Source organism: Scyliorhinus torazame, chromosome 3, assembly GCF_047496885.1.
Source record: "Scyliorhinus torazame isolate Kashiwa2021f chromosome 3, sScyTor2.1, whole genome shotgun sequence".
NCBI classification, from domain to species: domain Eukaryota; kingdom Metazoa; phylum Chordata; class Chondrichthyes; order Carcharhiniformes; family Scyliorhinidae; genus Scyliorhinus; species Scyliorhinus torazame.
The window spans coordinates 61,545,381-61,564,509 of record NC_092709.1 but is presented as its reverse complement, the minus strand read 5'-3'; the positions used below and the strand labels follow the sequence as shown (position 1 = coordinate 61,564,509).

General features: G+C 45.2%; 1 protein-coding gene across 10 annotated transcripts in view; it reads left to right on the top strand.

The window, feature by feature from the left end:
* kiaa1109 (KIAA1109 ortholog) overlaps positions 1-19,129 on the top strand; it is a 626,997-nt gene that overhangs the window by 184,758 nt on the left and 423,110 nt on the right. For 9 of the 10 annotated variants that reach the window (XM_072495713.1, XM_072495719.1, XM_072495711.1 and 6 more), the window contains exons 18-20: positions 18-196; positions 10,569-10,675; positions 14,979-15,178. In XM_072495713.1, the coding sequence (XP_072351814.1) occupies positions 18-196; positions 10,569-10,675; positions 14,979-15,178 (486 nt within the window). The remainder of the gene's footprint in view (positions 1-17; positions 197-10,568; positions 10,676-14,978; positions 15,179-19,129) is intronic. The other variant, XM_072495716.1, reaches the window with a different exon arrangement.

Below are 19,129 nucleotides of genomic sequence, written 5' to 3'. Positions count from 1 at the left end.
TCATTTTACATTTCCAGGCAGAAAATATGGATTTACGTTTGTTTCTCCCAGACTGCCATCCTAGTAGATATGCTACAGTTACGTTAGTAAATGATTCCCAGTCCAACAAAGTGACTCCTCAAACTTCTTCTTCCAATGAGACTCAATCTACTCATAAAACAGGAAAACTAAAATGGCGCAATGTTACTCAGCCAGAGTGAGTATCCACTTTAAATCTTGTTGAATGTGCTTAAACACATTTTTATGGAATTGAAATAATACTTTGAGGTGGTCTGTTGCTTGTCTGCTTACTTGAAGATTGTTGAGAATTACAGGCGTCATTCATTTTTTTTTTTACATTTAACTATTTAATTCTGCTGTTTTCCGTCAGTTCTGTCAATCTCAGAAATTAAATAAAACATCTTCTGGGGCGACTGGGCCTGGACGTGCCTGGCTTCTGCTCGGGTGTCCCAGGTGGCGTGGTGCCACCCTCTTCCGCCCACTGATACTCACCTGTTGCACCAGGGACAGGAGGGGGGAGGTGGGTGTGTCCAAAGTGCTGCGGTGTTCCAGCACCTCCCCTGCGGGAGTCACTGACACGGGCCCCATCACCTCCTCCTCCCTCGAGGTGCCCGATGGCCCCCGGGCTACTACATTGGATGGGAGTGCGAGCAGAGCTATCCCCTGAGGTCCCCAGATATCTGACGCTGCCAGTCCTGGAGGCCCACTCTGGTCTCGACCAGGGTCCGCAAGCTCGCGGCCCTGTTTCTGTGACTGCATCTCCACAATCGATGGGACTGTCTGTTCCAGAAGCCCGTCTGGAGGGCAGCTAGTTCCTGGGTCTACCTGCCCTCCGACCGTCCGCCCCCTCAGGAGCTCCTACTTCCACCTGCTGTACCGGATCAGCTATGGTGCGCACCAAATAGTGTCCCAGGAGCTTCTTCACTAAAGTGCCCAACTGAGGTGAGTGTCACTGGGATGGTGCAGGGTGTTGGAGACAGCTGTGAGGGGAAGTCAGTGTCATCCTCCGACTTGCGCTCTTGAGTCTCGGGCGAAGGACTGCCATCTGAGCTGCTGTCAGCGCTACTCGGCTCACGAGAGGTCTCCATTTGTGGCACTGGCTGGGGGAGGAGGACGCCAGATAGACCTGCCCCATCACCAGTAGCTCCTGCAAAACACAAGCCGCATGATTAGACTGCGGGCCGAGGGGTGGTATAAGGTGGGAGGTGAGTGTGGTGTGAGGGTGGGAGTGAGGGTGGTGTGGGGGCGAGAGTGGAGCGGGTGTGCGGGCAGTGTTGGTGATGGTTGACACTCGCGTCACGGGGAACCGCAACTAAGCGGGTCCTTAAGTCCTCACCTGCGGCCGAACTCCATCTTGGCGACCTCTTTTTCCTCCCGGTTGCCAGCCATGTCCAAGGCCTTCTGCTCTGTCACAGAGAGCGGCCGCATGTCCGGCTGCCCTCTCCTGCCTTCTCCTGCTCCCGGCGGTTGTGTGTGGCCTTCTCTTGGTTGCGGGGAGGGACGGTGGGGGGTGGGAAAGAGCACGGCAGCTTCAGACAGTCTGAAGCACACAGCCCAGGGGGTGGGTGGCTGGTGGCCTCGTGGCCAGGGCACCCGGCCATGGCGACCGATATGGGTACTGGCATGTGGTGCAGGGTGGTGGTTCACCCGCCCTCTGGGTGGGGAGCGGGGGTTAAGTTAAAAGTGTGTGGGATGGGGGTTGGTGCCGGGGGCACAGTGCTGCCTACTCACTCTGGCCGCCCTGAGGTGGTTGTGCAGTTTTTTGCGGCACTGCTGGTCGGTCCGGACGACGTTGCCGACGGCATTGACCGCCTCTGCCACCTGCACCCAGGCACGGCGAATGGTGGCGCCTGGCAGCCTCCTTCCTAGGCTGGAGCGCAGGGTCATCCTCCTCTCCTCCACCGCGTCCAGGAGGGTCTCCAGCACCCGTGAACCTTTGTGCCGCTCTCCACGCTGCCATCTTGTTGGCTGGAATAGTGTGTGTGGGGAGTGTTGTGTATATGTGGCTGCAGCTTGTCAGCCTCCTGAGTGTCAATCGCAAACCCGGCGAGTCCCACACCATTTCTTATTGGAATCGATTGTGTTCCACGTGGTGCCGGTGCTAACACCTTAACAGTTGCGGAATCGGTCCAGGTGTGGTGCCAGTTTTACTGTCGTGAAAGTCCACAAATTCTGCATCGGCATCAACACTTACACTTAGGAATGAAGAATCCCGCCCATTGTCTCAGTTTTTACAGAACAATATATGGTGTGATAAAGGATTGCGGGGTGGGCATACAAACCAACCTAGCACCATGGCGCAGGCAGCCCTTGAGGAACAGTGAGAAGGAATGTGGTAATGATAGGGACATTATAGTCAATAGATAGTGTTCTCCGCAGTCATGATTAGTACTTGCGAAGGTTGTATTGCATGCGTGGCACCAGAGTCTCCTCAGCTGGAGACTAACTTGGAGTGGGATTGGAGAATCCAGTTGTCGTGGTTCATGGTCCACGTAGGAACCAGCAACACAGATGGAACAATGAATGTTCTGCTGAGCGTGTTTGAAAAGTTAGGATCCAAAGTAAAATGCAGACCCCCAAGGTGGATATGCCTGGATTATTAATTGCTCACTGTGCCAATTGGTATAGGGCTGAGTAGAGAATTCACCATGTCGTTTCGAGTGGTATGGAGCAAGAGTTTTGATTCATGGGGCACTTTGCACCAGTACTGAGGAAAGAGGGGAGCCCTTCTGTAGGAATGGGCTATACTTAAACAAATCGGGGAGCAGTATCCTGATAAATTACAGAATGACAAAAGGATTGTGGGGGGTGGCAAGATGTAGGGAGAGAATTGAGGTGAAGGGAGATTTAGAAATCTACAAATAAAATCTAAAGAGAAAAGATGACAGGAAGGACAGCAAGTTTAATGAAAATAGTGCATCAGTAAATAAGATTCATGCAAAGTGAAAAAATATTAAAGACTCTATCTGAATGATCAAGGTATTTATAATAAGGCAGATAAATTATTTAGATCTAATCACCATTGCAAAGACATAAATAGAAGGTGACCAGAGCTGAGAATTAAATATTCCAGACTACTCAACATGCTAAAAAAGGAGAATGGAAGGGAGAAAGTAGCTCTGATAATAAAGGTTCACATAAGGATGTTAAATGAGAACAGAACTAGGCTCAGAACATCAGGAAGTAGAATCGATACGATGAAGTTTCGGAAAAAAGGGTTAGAAAACAATGGTGAGAGTCATTTATAGATCTCCTATTAGTAGAACAAGAAATAATTGGAGCTTGTAGCAAAGGTACTATAATAATTGCGGGGGGGCTGTAATCCTTATTTAGACTGGCCGAAGCAACTTGCCAAAGTTGTCAGAAGATTACTTTGTAGAATTACTTTGTATTACTTTTTGCAATAGTCTCTTGGAACAAGATATTATGGAACCAGCTAGGGGTAAAATTACCTTAAATTTAGCGTTGTATAATGAGGCAGGGTTAATTAGTAACCTAGTTAAAGATCACCTGGGGAAATGTTATAATGGAATTAAATTTCATATTAAGTTTGAAAATGACATTCCAGTCTCAAGCAAAAATCTTAAACTTAAACGTGGTCAGTTACATATGTACGAGGGGAGTATTGGCACAAGTTGATTGGGTAAATAAGACTGAAAGGCATGGTGGTAAATAAACAGTGGGAAACATTTCAAAAAGCAATCCCAAAAATTCTACAAAAATTAATTCCATTAAAAATAAAAAATCCAGCAAGCAAGATCTAGCCATGGTTTACTAGGGATGTAAGAACAGTATTAAAAAAAGATGCTATAATGTTGCAAAGGATAGTAAGCTTGAGGATTGGAAATGTTTTTAGAAACCAGCAAAAAGTTGATTTGACATGAATTGGCACAGCTCAATAACAAATTTAATAACACAGTTAAGAGGAAATCTCAGGCCATTATCGGTGATCCCTCTCATTCTTTATATCCTCAATTTGGAAGGATCCTTTCCGACAGGCGCTTTAGAATGCCTATTGCCAGGTAAACTCTGTTCAAGAGACCTTTTGTTCCCAGTGGCATAAGCTTACTAAATAACATAATGTAAACTCAACCTGCTGTTTCTATTTATTTTATTTATTCAACTGCATTAATTGTTTCAATGGCAGAGTGCAATGTGTTATGTTTGTATGGCATAAATATGTATGGCATATGTGAGTCACTGTTTTTAAACCAGTGACTATGATCATATGTTATGTTGAAGGTGAAGCTAAGGACAAATTCCACCTTGCATGGACAATAAAGTTCTATTATTATTATTTAAAAACTTACAACATGAAAAGAGGGTTTACAACCTCCCTCCCTTTGCATTCTTACAGTAAAGGAGGGATAGAGAAAATATGGTTTTACAGAGCACAGAGGAAATAAATATTCACTCACATCGGTGCAGAGTTCAGAATCAAAGTCCAATGAGGTATTTCTTCACAGAGTTAGGGGGATTTGAAAACCAGTGCTGTATAATTCACTTTTCCAGTGGTGTTGACTTTGCATGATGAGTTAGGAATGCAGAGAAGTATCAGGTTTGGAGAGGGTACAGAATTTTCGGCAGAAACATTGTAGATGGGACCAGGTGAACAACCTGGGCCAGAGCTTCTTGTCTGTGAGGATGCTAATCAGATGAAGTAAAAGTAGACCAAGACTTTGCAGTTCAGAAAGGCAATATTGCTGGTTCCACACACCGGAGACCAATGTCACAGGACTCTCACTTCTCCACACTGTCTTTGACAAAGGACGTATATCCCTTGGGTCCCCGAGATTGTTAAATGTCTCAGCCATTTACAACTCCAAGGAAGATGGCTGGGCCCTTTGTCTTAACAGGCAAGCACAGTTCTGTTGGCCAGCCCGGGTTATGAAATGCAGAGGGCCTTTGTATAGCACTCTTTGAATTTGTTCAGTGTAGCCCACAGGGGGTCGATAATGGCTCTTCAGGCATAATGATATGCAAGTTTTCCAGATACTGCCAGGTAACGTCTTTTGTCCAGGGTTACGGACAGGCATGTATTCAACCATTTTAGGCCGTTATCCAGTTTGATTTTTTTAGAGACAGCCATGAGCATATCTATATATTTTAAAAAATATACGCAGGATGCAGTCTTATGACCTCACAAAAGGAAGCCATTTCCTTCTATCTCTCTTGCTTTCAGATAACCTGACCTCTTCCCATTTGGAGCAACCAAATAATCTAGGAAAGCTTCTGACAATGGAAATTAGCCTATAAAGCATTCAGGATATAACCTATGCAGACCACTTCGCAGGGTATTGTAACAATAGCATTTTGAGCTGACCAAACATATGACATGTTTTGGAAGTTTTTTTTCTTTTAATTCAAGAATGGAATGCAATTTGGGATTGAATTACGCTTAAAAGTTGTATTTTAAAATACTGAATTCCCAGAAATTTTAAAAAGAAAGGCCACAGGCTGCAAACACTAACCAGTTTGTACTAAAACCAACTTTAGCAAGTTTGCATAAATCAGCTTTATTTCAAACTAACACAGAGTATCTATTGTCAAATGCTAGGCCCATGGCCAAGATAACTATCATGATATGCAAACATGCAGCTAATGAACACATAGAATAGAACACGACCAATGAACAGTCAGGACACTCAGGGGTGGTATCTCACTATAAAAGGGATGAGGCCTCTTTCCACAGACCAACATCGACAGAGTGAGACGAGGTGTATCCTCAACATCACACCCCAGCACGTGGTTTAGAGCAAGGCTGGTTCAGTTAGACTGAGTTACTTCATTTAGATTAGCAGAGAGTCGAACTCATTGAGAACTGTGCTACAATAGTTCAATAAAACACATTGAACTCACTTCAAAGTCTGGAGCATCTTTTACTCAAAACTGCATCAAGTGGCAGCTTGCGTTATTCCAAATTACATAACACAGTAATAACTAAGGACATTAAGCAGTTTGTTATCTTGTTGTTGGTGTCTGCTCACCCCCATTGTGGAAGGGTTAGTTTTATTTTTGTGTGCAGAACATGAGGTAGCTTGAGAATATACTTATGGCGGTGGGGATTTGGTCAGTTTGATTGACAGGGCCTGCTGGTGAATGCCTGCACAGGATGGCATCAGAGACATTGCCCTTTGCTGAATACAATTGAAATGAACATGACACAATTGGAAAGCCTATGTTTGGTAATCCGTTCCGTCTATGAGGTGAGGCTCATGGCCTGAAGCTGCAAGCAAGAATTTCAGGTAGTCAGGACTTGTGGTTAACCGTTAACAATAGAGAAGCTATGACTAAACAAAAGGGACCAGGTACATGGTGCATTTTACCGCACCTACCCAGCTGCATCAAACTCCAAATCGTTCAATGGGTTGTTGGACTGATGGCTGAACGTATGATCCAAAACATTCTGTTCTAAAGCAACGTTATAGGTTCAACATGGCTGTGCAGTCTCCGGGTGAGTCGCTAAATGACTTTTTGACCCGCCTTAGGTAGCTGGTGAAGGACTGCGAGTTTGGGATGTCCTTCTCGGAAATGTTGAGGGATAGGCTTGTTTGTGGAATAAATAACATGGCCACACAAAGCTGTTGGCAGAGCCTACGTGAGACTTGAAACGGGCCATTGAGTTGTCACAATCTCAGGAAAATGTGGAGAATGGGGTACAGGAGCTTCAGAGGTCCATCGACTATGGGGTCCATAGTCTGCCCTGCCCTCCATATCGGACCCCCGCAATGTCACAGGCAGTACCAAGAAGGTCAGATCACCTCCCAAGAAGCAATCCAAGGCACAATTCCGCAGTCAGACTCAGTGCTCAGGATCAACTGCAGACCTGTGGGATACCTGCCAGGAGGACGAAGTGCAAGGCCGATTACATTGCCAGATGTGTGGGTGGAGAATACATGGTAGTCAGGGCTGCCAGAACCTGCGGGGAGAACGTTGCCCAAGGCAGCCGACGAGGTTAGCATGAGCTAGGTCCTTGCATGTGGTCCCACTGGAAGAAGACCGAACCATGCAGCTGAACTGCATCACAACCCCGAAGGTGGAGCTGATCTGGGTCACATTACAAGTGAACGGGCATCCTCTGGTGATGGAGATGGACATGGGAGCCGCTGTCTCCATTGTTGCCAAAACACCTTTCACAGGTTTTGTACAGGGACCTTACCACTAACACTGCGTGACACCAAGGCCAGGTTGGCAATCTCTGCAGGCCAACCGCTGAGCATTGTGGGCACCACTGTGACTCCAGTCACTCAAGGACAGCAGACAGTCAAGCTACTCTTAGTGGTGGTGCAATCTGCTGGGGTGTGACTGGTTACGAGTTCTCCGTTTTGATTGGCAAACCTTTTTCCGGATGGACACCGTAAACATGAATTAAGTCCTCACCAAGCATGCTGAAGTATTCCAGGAGGGTCTGGGCAGAATCAACCCAGATATTTTTGGCAAGGCCTGTTCCTTACCCCTTACTCGCCAAAATTGATGCAGAACTGCAGCGACTAAATGATCTGGAAATCATACGCCCAGTACGGTTTGTGGAGTGGGCTTCACCCGTAGTGCCAGTTATGAATCCTCTGCGGGGATTGCAAACTCACAGTGAACAGGGCTTCATGCCTGGGCCTTTACTCAATGCCCAGGGTGGAAGTCTTGGATGCGAAACTGGCTGGAATGTGCTCCTTTACATAGCTCGAGCAGGTGGAACTGGACTCCGGATCCCTGAAATACGTAATAATAAATACCCACAGAGAGTTAGTTGAGTACACTCGCCTCTCTCTCGGGGTCTCATGAGCTCTGGCAAACTTCCACAGAGTAATGGAAGTCATTCTTCAAGGGCTGCCAAAAGTAGCTGTACACTTAGATGATGTGCTTATCAGGGGTGCCATCGATGAGCACCGGGAAAACTTGACGGAAGTGCTCAGATGGCTCTAAGTTGGCGAAGCTCCGCCCCATGCTATTAAATGACAGATTACAGGGCCCCCTCCCCAGCAACCCTTCAGCCCTGTGCCCAGAAGCTCCAAGAGCTAAGCATGGAGGATGGTATCATACTGTGTGGGCCCGTGTGGTCATCCCACTGCAGGGTCAGGAGCCCCTCCTTAAGGATTTACACAGTGATCACCCAGGCGCCTTGAATACGAAGATGCTGGCTCGAAGCTACAACTGGTGGTCTGGTATCGATGGGGACATAGAGCAAATCATATGCAGTTGCCCGGCATGTCAGGAACACCAAAAGCTCCCACCGATAGCCTCCCTCCACCTTTGGGAATGTCCAAGACATCCCTGAGTGACACAGCATGCTGATTTTGGAACCATTTGTGTGTCTATGGAGCCCATGAACTGCTTTTTCATGTCTCTTTTGAATGTTTGAACTTCCCTTTCAGCCATATCGTTAGAAGAAGGATGGTATGGGGTGGTTCTGATGTGCCAGGTTCTGTTCAGCTTAGTGAATGTGGCAAACTCTTCCCTCGTGAAAGGCATTCCGTTGTCCGTCACCAGGACCTCCGGGATCCCTTGAGTGCTGAACCAGCACCTCAACTTTATAATAATCTTTATTAGTGTCATAAGTAGGCTTACATTAACACTGCAATGAAGTGACTGTGAAAATTCCCTAGTTGCCACATTCCGGCGCCTGGTTGGGCACACTGAGGAAGAATTCAGAATGTCCAATTCACTTAACAGCACGTCTTTTGGGATTTGTGGGAGGAAACCAGAGCACCTGGAGGAAACCCATGCAAACACGGGGAGAATGTGCAGACTCCACACAGACAGTGACCTAAACCTGGGATCTTGGCGCTGTGAAGCAGCAGTGCTAACCACTGTGCTACCGTGTTGCCCTATGGGACGACACCCCAGGTGACATCTGGGGTGTCACCAGTAGAACTGCTGATGGGCCACAGGCTCAGGACCCAGTTATGCCTGACTTTCCCAAACCAGGGTGGGAAAGTGGAAGTGCAGCAAAAAGCGCAGAAACGGTGCCATGGCCATCGGACGCCAGGTTGGAAGTTCCAATCCAGGGACACTGTCTGTGCTGCAACTTTGGAGATGGAACACATTGGCTCCCTGAAGTCATAATTGAGAGAACAAGGCCAGTCTCCTATAAAGTCCAAGTCCAACCAGAGATGTTGATGCCTCCGCCTTGCTAGGTACCACCCTTCAGCCAGGCAACCCATCTGACTGTGGCCCTTCGACTGAACCAGCAAGAGGAAGGTGACTCCACCTCAGTTATGGACATGGAGGCGTCCGCGCAGATGGTCGATGTCGTGTCCGGAACTGAGGTTCTGACAATAGCCCTCGGGAGATCGCCCAGAAAACGGCAGCCGACCAACCACCTGACCCAGACCCGCCACAAGCAGAAGCTCGGCCTCAGGCGAAGCGGCGCAGAACACCTTCTCAGATGACGGCAGAGGCGGAGTTTTCCACCACGAGGCCCACGGGGAAACCATTATCAATTTCCTCCTTGGGGACCACGGAGTGCAATGTTTTCAGGTAGGGGCAGAGGTTGACCCAGCTGGGGCTTGTTAAATCGAGCATAAAAGCCGAGCAGGGACCCGAATGTTGGTTGTCCCATTGGAGACTATGATTGTAGATACTTGCTGCCTTCGGCAACTTATTGTTGAAAGTAAAATAAATCTTTTCCTTCCTATCACTGGCTTCCTTGGTCATTAAACTAGTATAGCAACCCATTGTATGGCACCTTATCAAAAGCTTTTGGAAAATCCAAATTTACAACATCCACTGGTTCAACCTTAATCTATCCTGCTAATAACACCTAAATAGTTCCAATAGATTTGTCAGACATGATTCACCTTTCATAAAACCATGTTGACTATGCTCAATCATTGTGATTTTTCCAAGCACTCTGTTATCATGCCCTTAATAATAGATTCTGGCATTATCCCTACTAAAGACGTCAGGTTAACTATAGGTCCCCGTTTTCTTTCCTCCTTCCTTTCTTGAACATCAAGGTTACATTTGCTACTCTCTGATCCAAAGGGATTGTTCTAGAAACTAGGGATTTATGGAAGATCAAAACCAATGTGTTCACTTTCCCTGTGGGAACTTTTATATATTTGCTTATTAGGATTGATTGAGTGCTGCTGGTCTGTATTAAATATCCAATGTATTGAATGAAAGGTAAAACCTAGTCCAGATCGCTTACTGGGGCAGATACTGAGAAAAAAACCACAATGTTCTGTGACTGAACAGGAAGTTCTCACAGCAACCTGGACATCATTACTCCCTCAACTGTGACAACCGCAAAACAAAACTGTCTCATCATTGTTTAATGAAGTCTTGTGCACACTAACCTGAATAACAATTGTGCTTGGGAAGTAACTTTTTGAAGCACATTGACATTTCTCAAACAGATGATTAGGTGCTATATAAATGCAAATCTATTTTTAACTATCAGACTAGCTGTGGGAAATTCCTGGGTAGAAGATCAAGTCCTTGTATTTTCATTTTAAAATGCTAGATGTTTTTGAAAATGTAAACTTATGAAAAATAACTTGCACTTAATTTGATATTTGTTTGTAATTGGAAATCTTTGCCTAAGACATTGTTTGATTTCTTCTTTATAGGATTGATTGGATTGACTGCTGGTCTGTTCCAAATATCCTGCTCTGCATTGACTATACCTGGCATCCCATCTACCCTCAGAAAGCTGATGAGCAATTGAAACAAAGCTGTAAGAAACTCCATTATGTCCACCCTCGTTCCATATTCCTTAATGTCCTTGCCTAACAAAAATCTTATCTGTTTTGAAATCATCAGTTGATATGCAAATTATATGGGTAATTCTTATTTTGGCTAATCACTGATGAATAAGAGTATTGACTCGTTGATCTGCCTAAATTATTTATGATTAATTCATTGGTTGACCTTTTTTGATTGTCTCCTGGGGCGGGATTCTCCGACCCCCCCCGCCGGGTCGGAGAATCACCGGGGGCTGGCATGAATCCTGGCCCCGCCCTGTCCCAAATTCTTCGCCACCAGAGATTCGGCGGGGGCGGGAATCGCGCCGCGCCGGTCGGCGGGCCCACCCCCGGCGATTCACCGGCCCGCGATGGGCCGCAGCCCTGCCGCTGTCAACCCTTTCCCGCCACCGTCGATTAAACCACCTACCTTGCTGGCGGCGCCGGCGGGCTCCGGGATCCTGGGGGCGGCGCGGGGCGATCTGGCCCCGGGGGGTGCCCCCATGGTGGCCTGGTCCGCGATCGGGGCCCACCAATCCGCGGGCGGACCTGTGCCGGGGGGGCACTCTTTTTCTTCCGCCTTCGCCATGGTCTTCACCATGGCGGAGGCGGAAGAGACCCCCTCCCATGCGCATGCGCGGGGATGACGTCAGCAGTCGCTGACGCTCCCGCGCATGCGTGGACTTTAGCACGCCGGCGAAGTCCTTTCGGCCTGTCTGGCGTGGCACCAAAGGCCTTCCACGCCAGCCGGTGGAGCGGAAACCACTCCGGCATGGGCCTAGCCCCTCAAGGTGAGGGCTTGGCCCCTAAAGGTGCGGAGACTTCCGCACGTTTGGGGCGGCCCGATGCCGGAGTGGTTCCTGCCACTCCATCACGCCGGGACCCCCCGCCCCGCTGAGTAGGGGAGAATCCCGCCCCTGACTTCTCACTTGTAGTGTACACATGCATTGTAGATTTAGTAGTGATATCAATTTATGCAAATTTCAGTATGCAGAGGGGATTCAGCTATCATCAGACGTTTGGGCATTGACAAATTCCCCTGCTTCTTTTCACATCTAAATTGCCTGAACAACCAGGTAAACATATTCAGCAGAAGTGGAGGCCATTTAGCCCCATATATCTGTGTAAGCTGTTTCACTTGTTTGATTTTTCCCCCACAGTTATAGCTCCAGAGTTTTCCTTTTCGGTAAACTAGATGAAATTGCATGGGATAAACAGCAAAGAAATAGGTCATTTTATTTTATGCTCCACACATACCTCCTCCCAGCCCATTGACTTCATATCACCCTATTAATATAACCTTCTATTCCTTTCTCTTGCACTTAGCTACTTTCCTCTTATGTGCATCCAAACTATTTGCTTCAACCATACCAAGTTACACGTCTCTCTACTCTGAGCAAAGATAAATTCCTTTTTTGGATTTAATAGTGACAATCTTCTGTTTATGGACCCTAAAAAGAGCTTTTTCATTGTATTTCAGCTTTTACATTCACCTCCTATAAATGTTATAACTTTATTTTCCTCTATATAACATTTTCAGTGTTTTCATTTCCTGGATGGCTGCCTGTGAGAATTCTTTATGATTGGCTGCTTGAACAGCTGGATGACATCACTGCAGCTGCGCACTGAGAATCCCCATTAATAATAATAATCTTTATTAGTGTCACAAGTAGGCTTACTGCAATGAAGTTACTGTGAAAATCCCCTAGTCGACACACTCCGGCGCCTGCTCGGGTACACGGAGAGAGAATTCAGAATGTCCAATTCACCCAAACAAACACACTTGTGGGAAGACCCGGAGGAAACTCACGCAGACAAGGGAGAGAACGTGCAGACTCCGCACAGGCAGTGACCCAAGCTCTAAAGAATGCTCTAGTGATTTGCATGGCAAGAGAGGTAAAGTTCTCGTCAGAGAGATGGTTAGTTCTCTCAATGAGCCTTGCTTTGAGGTCAGCGGTGAGTGTCCTTGCTTCGCTGCTGACCTTAAAGTCAATGCCATTAAGTCATTATTTTGCTCCAGTATTTATCAGGGTGACTGATCAAGTAATAATGGCACAGGAAGATGAGATTAGAAATGATATAATCACATTTAAAACGCTGTGAAGAGAAATATTAATAAATTAATAAAACTCAGAGGATAAACCCCTGAACTGGACAGATTGCATGCATTCTAAAATAATCTATAGAAGAAACAGCGGAGGAGCTGTTGCAGATATTTAATAATTTATTAGAGAAAGGTGCAGTGCCAGACAACTGGCAGATAGCTGGCATTATACCTATACTTAAGAAGAGCATTAGAACATGTCCAGGGAACTATAGACCAATTAGCACCAGTAGTGGGAAAAATAATGCAATCCCTACAAAAGGAGAAGATAGAAAAACATTAAGAAACCAAAAGTATAATAATGGCCATCGTGGATTTCAAGAGGGAAGTCTTAATTGACCAGCTTCATTGAGTCCTTTGAAGAGATAACAAAAAAAGTAGATGAGATTAATGAAGTAGATGTAATATATCTAGATTTCCAAAAAGCTATTGATAAGGCACCATTATGCATATAATCGATAAGTGCCCCAACCTGTTCTTCAGTGGCAGGCTCACTGCCCTACACCAGGCTGCCAACTTGCTGAAGAATTTCAAATTTTGACAAACTAGTAGTTCATCAGTGCACACAATGGTATTAGTAGTAGTGAATAAGATCAGAGCATGAAGACCAGGGGACAAGCAACAGGATATAAATGCACTGGAGGGAATGCAATAAGGATTTACCAGGATGATATTGGAGCCCATCAGGAGTATGCCTTCCCTTATACCACACCATATGGCACACCGCCCTGTGAGGTATCAACTGAGGACCTATGGTAGAAAGATTGCCAGGACAAAATATCCATCAGAAATCATTTACTCGTCATAAACCCTACTGCTTGTCCACCTACCTATGATCTCCCACACAACAGTGGATGATTTGTAACCATTTCCAGACTGGCTAAGGCCTCTGTGCCTCCACCCAATGTCAGTGGGGTCAGCAAGACCATCCAGGCTGCAACTGTCTTGCAGTCCGAACAATGACTCATTGTCGAGGAGTGTCCGCTGACTAAATTTGAAGGCAGGATTTAAAAACTCCCATCTAGTCACTGACAAGCTATTGCTTGGCTCTGTGACTGCATACTCTAAATAATGATGTACATGTGCCAGGATGTTTTCAAGAATGGGACACCTCAATTGTGAGAGGAGGTTGTAAAAGGTAGCATTATTCTCCTTGGAGGAGAGCAGATTGAGAAGTGACCAAATAGAAGTTTTCAAGGTGATGAGAGGTTTTGATAGAGTAGATGGAGAAAAACTATTTAATCTGGCGAATGGGTCAATAACCAAAAGGTTTAGCACCATTGACAAACGATGTTGAAGGGAGAAGTAATTTTTTCTATCAGAGTTGTTAGGATTTTGAAAACTTCACCTGAATCAGGTGGAACCTGATACTATGACTTTTAAAAGATGGTTCGACAGGTATTTGAACAGGGACAACATGTTGAGTTATTGGCAAAAAGAGTAAAGATGAGGGATGATTTTTTTTTCCATTTAAAAAAATAAAAAAATAAACTTAGAATATCCAGTTATTTTTCCCAATTAAGGGGCAATTTAGCCTGGCCAATCCACCTACCTGCACATCTTTGGGTTGTGGGGGTAAGGCCCACGCAGACACTGGGAGAATGTGCAAACTTCACATGGACAGTGACCCGGGGCCGGGGTCAATACCGGATCCTCAACGCTGTGAGGCAGGAGTGCTAACCACTGTGCTACCGTGCTGCTCTGATTAGGATGATTCTGACAAATTGTACAAAGGGCTAGCATAGGAATGACAGGTCAAATGGTCGCTTGTCGCTTTCTGTGATTCTGTACAAAGTGGCAGTACAAAAGGATGTGGCCATAAAGGCAAATGGAATGAATCTTTGTAAAGGTATAGAGTAAAAAAAAAAGGAAGTATCGTAAATTTGAACAAGATCATAAGGCTACTCTTTTTGGTTTTTGGATGACTCCTTCAAAGGAAGAATATGAAAAGCCATAAGACTTATTTCTGTATTGGAGTGGTACACTTTTAAATTAAATAGTGTGTTTTAATTTTAAGCAATTGTGTTAAATACACATCATGTAGCATATTGCAGATTGGGAATTTTGGAAATTATTAAGGATCAATAGGCTTAGCTGAGATTAACTATTGGCAATTTAAAGTTTAGTTTCAATAATAACCCTATCTGTAACTTAGAATACACTTTTTTAAAGAATATAATTTCTTTTTAAAGTATTTGAAATGCAGCAACTGGCATCAAGATCATCACAGAAGGCTGCTGAACGAACTTTGCATTCTCCTTCAGTTTCACAAAGACTGCGCATCGATCCATCTGAACTTGCACCTGATAAACTACATGTGGAACTAGAAATGTCTCCAGATTCTCAAATCATTCTGTATGGGCCACTCCTGAAGGCGTTGTTATCGATCAAGGTACAAACTTCTCAAGCCAATTTAAGCATATTTTCAATTTACGACAGATTTTAAAAATTATTTATTTTTAAGTTCTTTTGTGACCTTGCCCCACTCTACTCTTCATCAGGATCAGAGAATGTCATGGTGCAGAAGTGTCTATTAGCAAAGAAAAACATTTCTAATTTTCCCTGCTAGTTTATTTTGCTCCTTGCCCTCTCAAATAGTGTGACAAATTACATGAACACTGACCTCACCAGTGAGGCTTGATGACAAGTGCCAGCATTCTTTGTAACCATGATTGCTTTGCTGTCAAACACTCAACAGCACAGCCGTGTTGTAAGATGGTAAACAACTAAACAAATCATTCCTCTCTGCTTGCTTTATTCCCTTTATCCCTTTTTGCCCTCACTCCATATCCCAGCTAATGAATAATTTTACTTCTGAAGTTCACTATTAAGTGTCTTATGCATGAAAGAAGAAACTGCTGAGCTAGATCACCCTCACTTAAGTAGCCCAGCTAAGCATTGCTGATACTCATCACGTTTATGACAGTGAAGTTTTAAAATTAAAACTATCGGCATAATTGTGCAGCAGTATCATAAAATAAAAGTTAGCTGAATGTTTTTTTTTTAGCAAAGTGTGCTCTTAAGTTTTAAAAGGCACCTGCACAATGCAAAATAGATATTTTTTACTCCAGATAATGAGTGATGAGTAATTTGTTAGTTTGTGTGGGTAATTTTAAGATGGGAGGTCTTCTGACATCATGGCTCACATCTCTATCTCTGGGCTTGAAGCTCCGGGTTCAAGCCCCATTTCATTACTTCATGGCCATTGAAGGTGCATTCATAATGTGGCCAAATAGGTTGATTATACGCCTGTAAATCCTTCCAACACAACTGACAGCAGGTGGTAAGAGCAGGAGAGATTCCTGGTCATACTGCGTACAGCAACAACAGTACTTTGCCAAGCATGATCACCAGCCAATACAATGGAAGTGTATGGTCGCCAACATGGCATGCTATCTGAAGGAAGAGAAATTGTAAAATAGCTTACAATCGCTGTGTTGAAAAATCTGATAATCCCAGTGTGAATGAGATGAAAAGAGGTGACAGTTTAAGAGGCTTTTTGGACTTGGAGGTTTGTGTGGAGATCAGGCTTTCAAACAGATGTAAAAGCTTCAGGTAGGCTCAAACAATAAGAAATACTGAAAAATAAGTTAAACATTGTTTGATTTTAAGTAAGGAGATGATTAAAAAACATAGCATGATGTTTAAAATGCTGTATCATTACACAAAGATGGGTTATGCTGATAGAATTACGTACGTATGATTATAACTGCCATTAGTTCCATTCACCCTGCTGTGAAATAAAACAAGTTATTGATAACTTGGTAACTATAAGATTATTATTATGAAAAAGGAATACCAATGATCTTGAGTTCAAAGACCAATCGTATCTCCCAGAAGCACCTGGCAAGCGTGTGGTCAGAGTTGCAGCTCTAGGATCGGGTTCATCAGCCATGCAAGGACCCACAGAGCCCATGATCAGTAACGCAGAGTTTCTTAGGTGGGCAGTCATACTCGTTAGCAAGTGATCACCATAGAAGAAAAAGAAGATCAGCATGAGTCAACACTGTTAGAAGTAGAGCACTGTTTACTTGAGCCCCAAATGCCATTGAACCAAAGTGGATGCCTTTGGAGAACCAAATTGGCAATACGTGGATATTGGATCTTTTCACCTGGACATGATTGCACTTTGGTTACATAACTGTGAGCTCATCCACTTTGGTAACAAAAATAGGAAGACGGGCAGAGGTAGTTGTGGCAATGGATGCCGAGAAGGCTTTCGACCGGGTTGAGTGCGACTACTTATGGGAGGTGTTGGGACGATTTGGGTTCGGGGAGGGCTTTATCGACTGGGTTAGACTGCTGTACCAGGCTCCGGAGGCTAGTGTTAGGATGAATAGGATGACGTCTGACGTGCAACCGCAACATGCGCTAGGCTCAGCCTGATTCAATTTAAGGTCGTCCACCGGGCCCACATGACAGTGGCCCGGATGACTAAATTCTTTGGATTAGAGGACAGGTGTTCCAGATGTTCGGGAGGACCAGCGAACCATGTCCACATGTTCTGGGCATTTCCAAAACTCAGGGGGTACTGGCAGGGATTCACAGACGTTATGTCCCGGGTACTGAAAACAAGGGTGGTGATGAATCCAGAGGTGGCAATTTTGGGGGTTTCGGAGGACCCGGGAGTCCAGGAGGAGAGAGAGGCTGACGTTTTGGCATTGCTTCCCTGGTAGCCCGGTGATGGATTCTGCTGGCATGGGGGGTCTCAAAGCCCCCGAAGCCGGAGGCCTGGCTATCTGATAAGGTGAGCTTTCTCGGTCTGGAGAAAATTAAGTTCGTTCTGAGAGGGCCACTGTCAGGGTTCGCCCGGAGGTGGCAACCATTTATCGACTTCTTCGTGGAAAATTAATCATCAGTGGGGGGGGGGGGGGGGGGGGGGCGCGGTAGGGCAACGTAGATTAGGGGGGTAGTTAGGCGGGTCCTTGTAGGAGGGGAGCTGATTTTTGCACTATGTTGATTGTTCTTTGCACACGGTTTTGTATTGTTGTTTACTATGCCAAAATGCGTCAATAAATCTGTTTATCAAAAAAAAATCGGAAGACATTATTATTTGAATGGGTGCAAATAGAGCGAGGTGGATACTCAGCGACAACTTGGTGTCGTCCATCAGTCACTAAAAGTAAGCGCGCAGGTCCAGCAAATAAGGCAAATGGTATGTGGGCCTTCTTAGCGAGAGGATTTGAGTATAGGGATATTTTACTGCAATTCTATGTGGAATTGGTGAGGCCACACCTGGAGTATTATGTGCAGTTTTGGTGTCCTTATCCGAGAAAGGATGTTCTTGCTACAGAGGAAGTGCAGAAAAGGCTTATCAGGCTGATTCCTGGGATGGTGGGACTCATTTGAGGAGAGACTAAATTGGTTAGGATTATATTCATTAGAGTTTAGAAGAGTGAGAGGGAATCTCATAGAAACTTATAAAATTCTAACAGGGTTAGACAGGGTAGATTCAGAAAGAATGTTCCCGATGGTGGGGGAGCCCAGGACTAGGAGTCATAATTTGAAGATAAGGGGTAAACATTTTAGGACTCGGGTGAGGAGACATTTCTTCACACAGGGAGTGGTGAATCTGTGAAATTCACGACCACAGAAAGTAGTTGAGGTGAAAACGTTGTGTAATTTCAAGAAGGAATTAGATATTGCTCTTGGGGCTAAAGGGATCAAGGGATATGGGGGGAAGGTGGGATGAGGGTATTGAACATGATGATCAGCCATGATCATAATGAATGGTGGAGCAGGCTCTAAGGGCCGAATGGCCTCCTCCAGCTTCTATTTTCTGTGTATGTCTCTATGTGTGTAATTTATTTTGGTCATGAAAACGTACAGGAATACCCCATTTTATCTAGTAGATACATTCCTTAAAACCACCACTTAAATTAAAACTACTTATATTGAAGCAGGTTTTCACATTCAAATATATGTGACGTCGGGAGGTGCATTCCCAATCCTAGATTTTTGGTTTCAGTACGTAACACAAATCGTAAATAAACACAATGGCCTGAATCTTCTGAATGCTGTAATACTGAGTGCATTGTTGTGTGTGATGATTCTCCTGGTGGCTCGATCCTGGTTGTCAAGGAAATGCAGAGCGCAGCATCCCCTGCAAAACACTGTCAGAGTGAAGCAGAACAGGGGGAAGACAGGAAATGCCCCTTTTTACTGCACTAACTGCCATATGGTAAGTTTAGAACTCTGTCTTTATGAATGTTAGTGAATGGGTGAGTGAATGAATGGTGGGCATAGTGGGATCAGGTGGTAGTTTGGTAGTCCTGGGGGGCCGGGGAATTTGGTTGGTGAAGTGAGTTGGGTCAGGCAGAGGCTTGTCATGATGTAGTCGGTG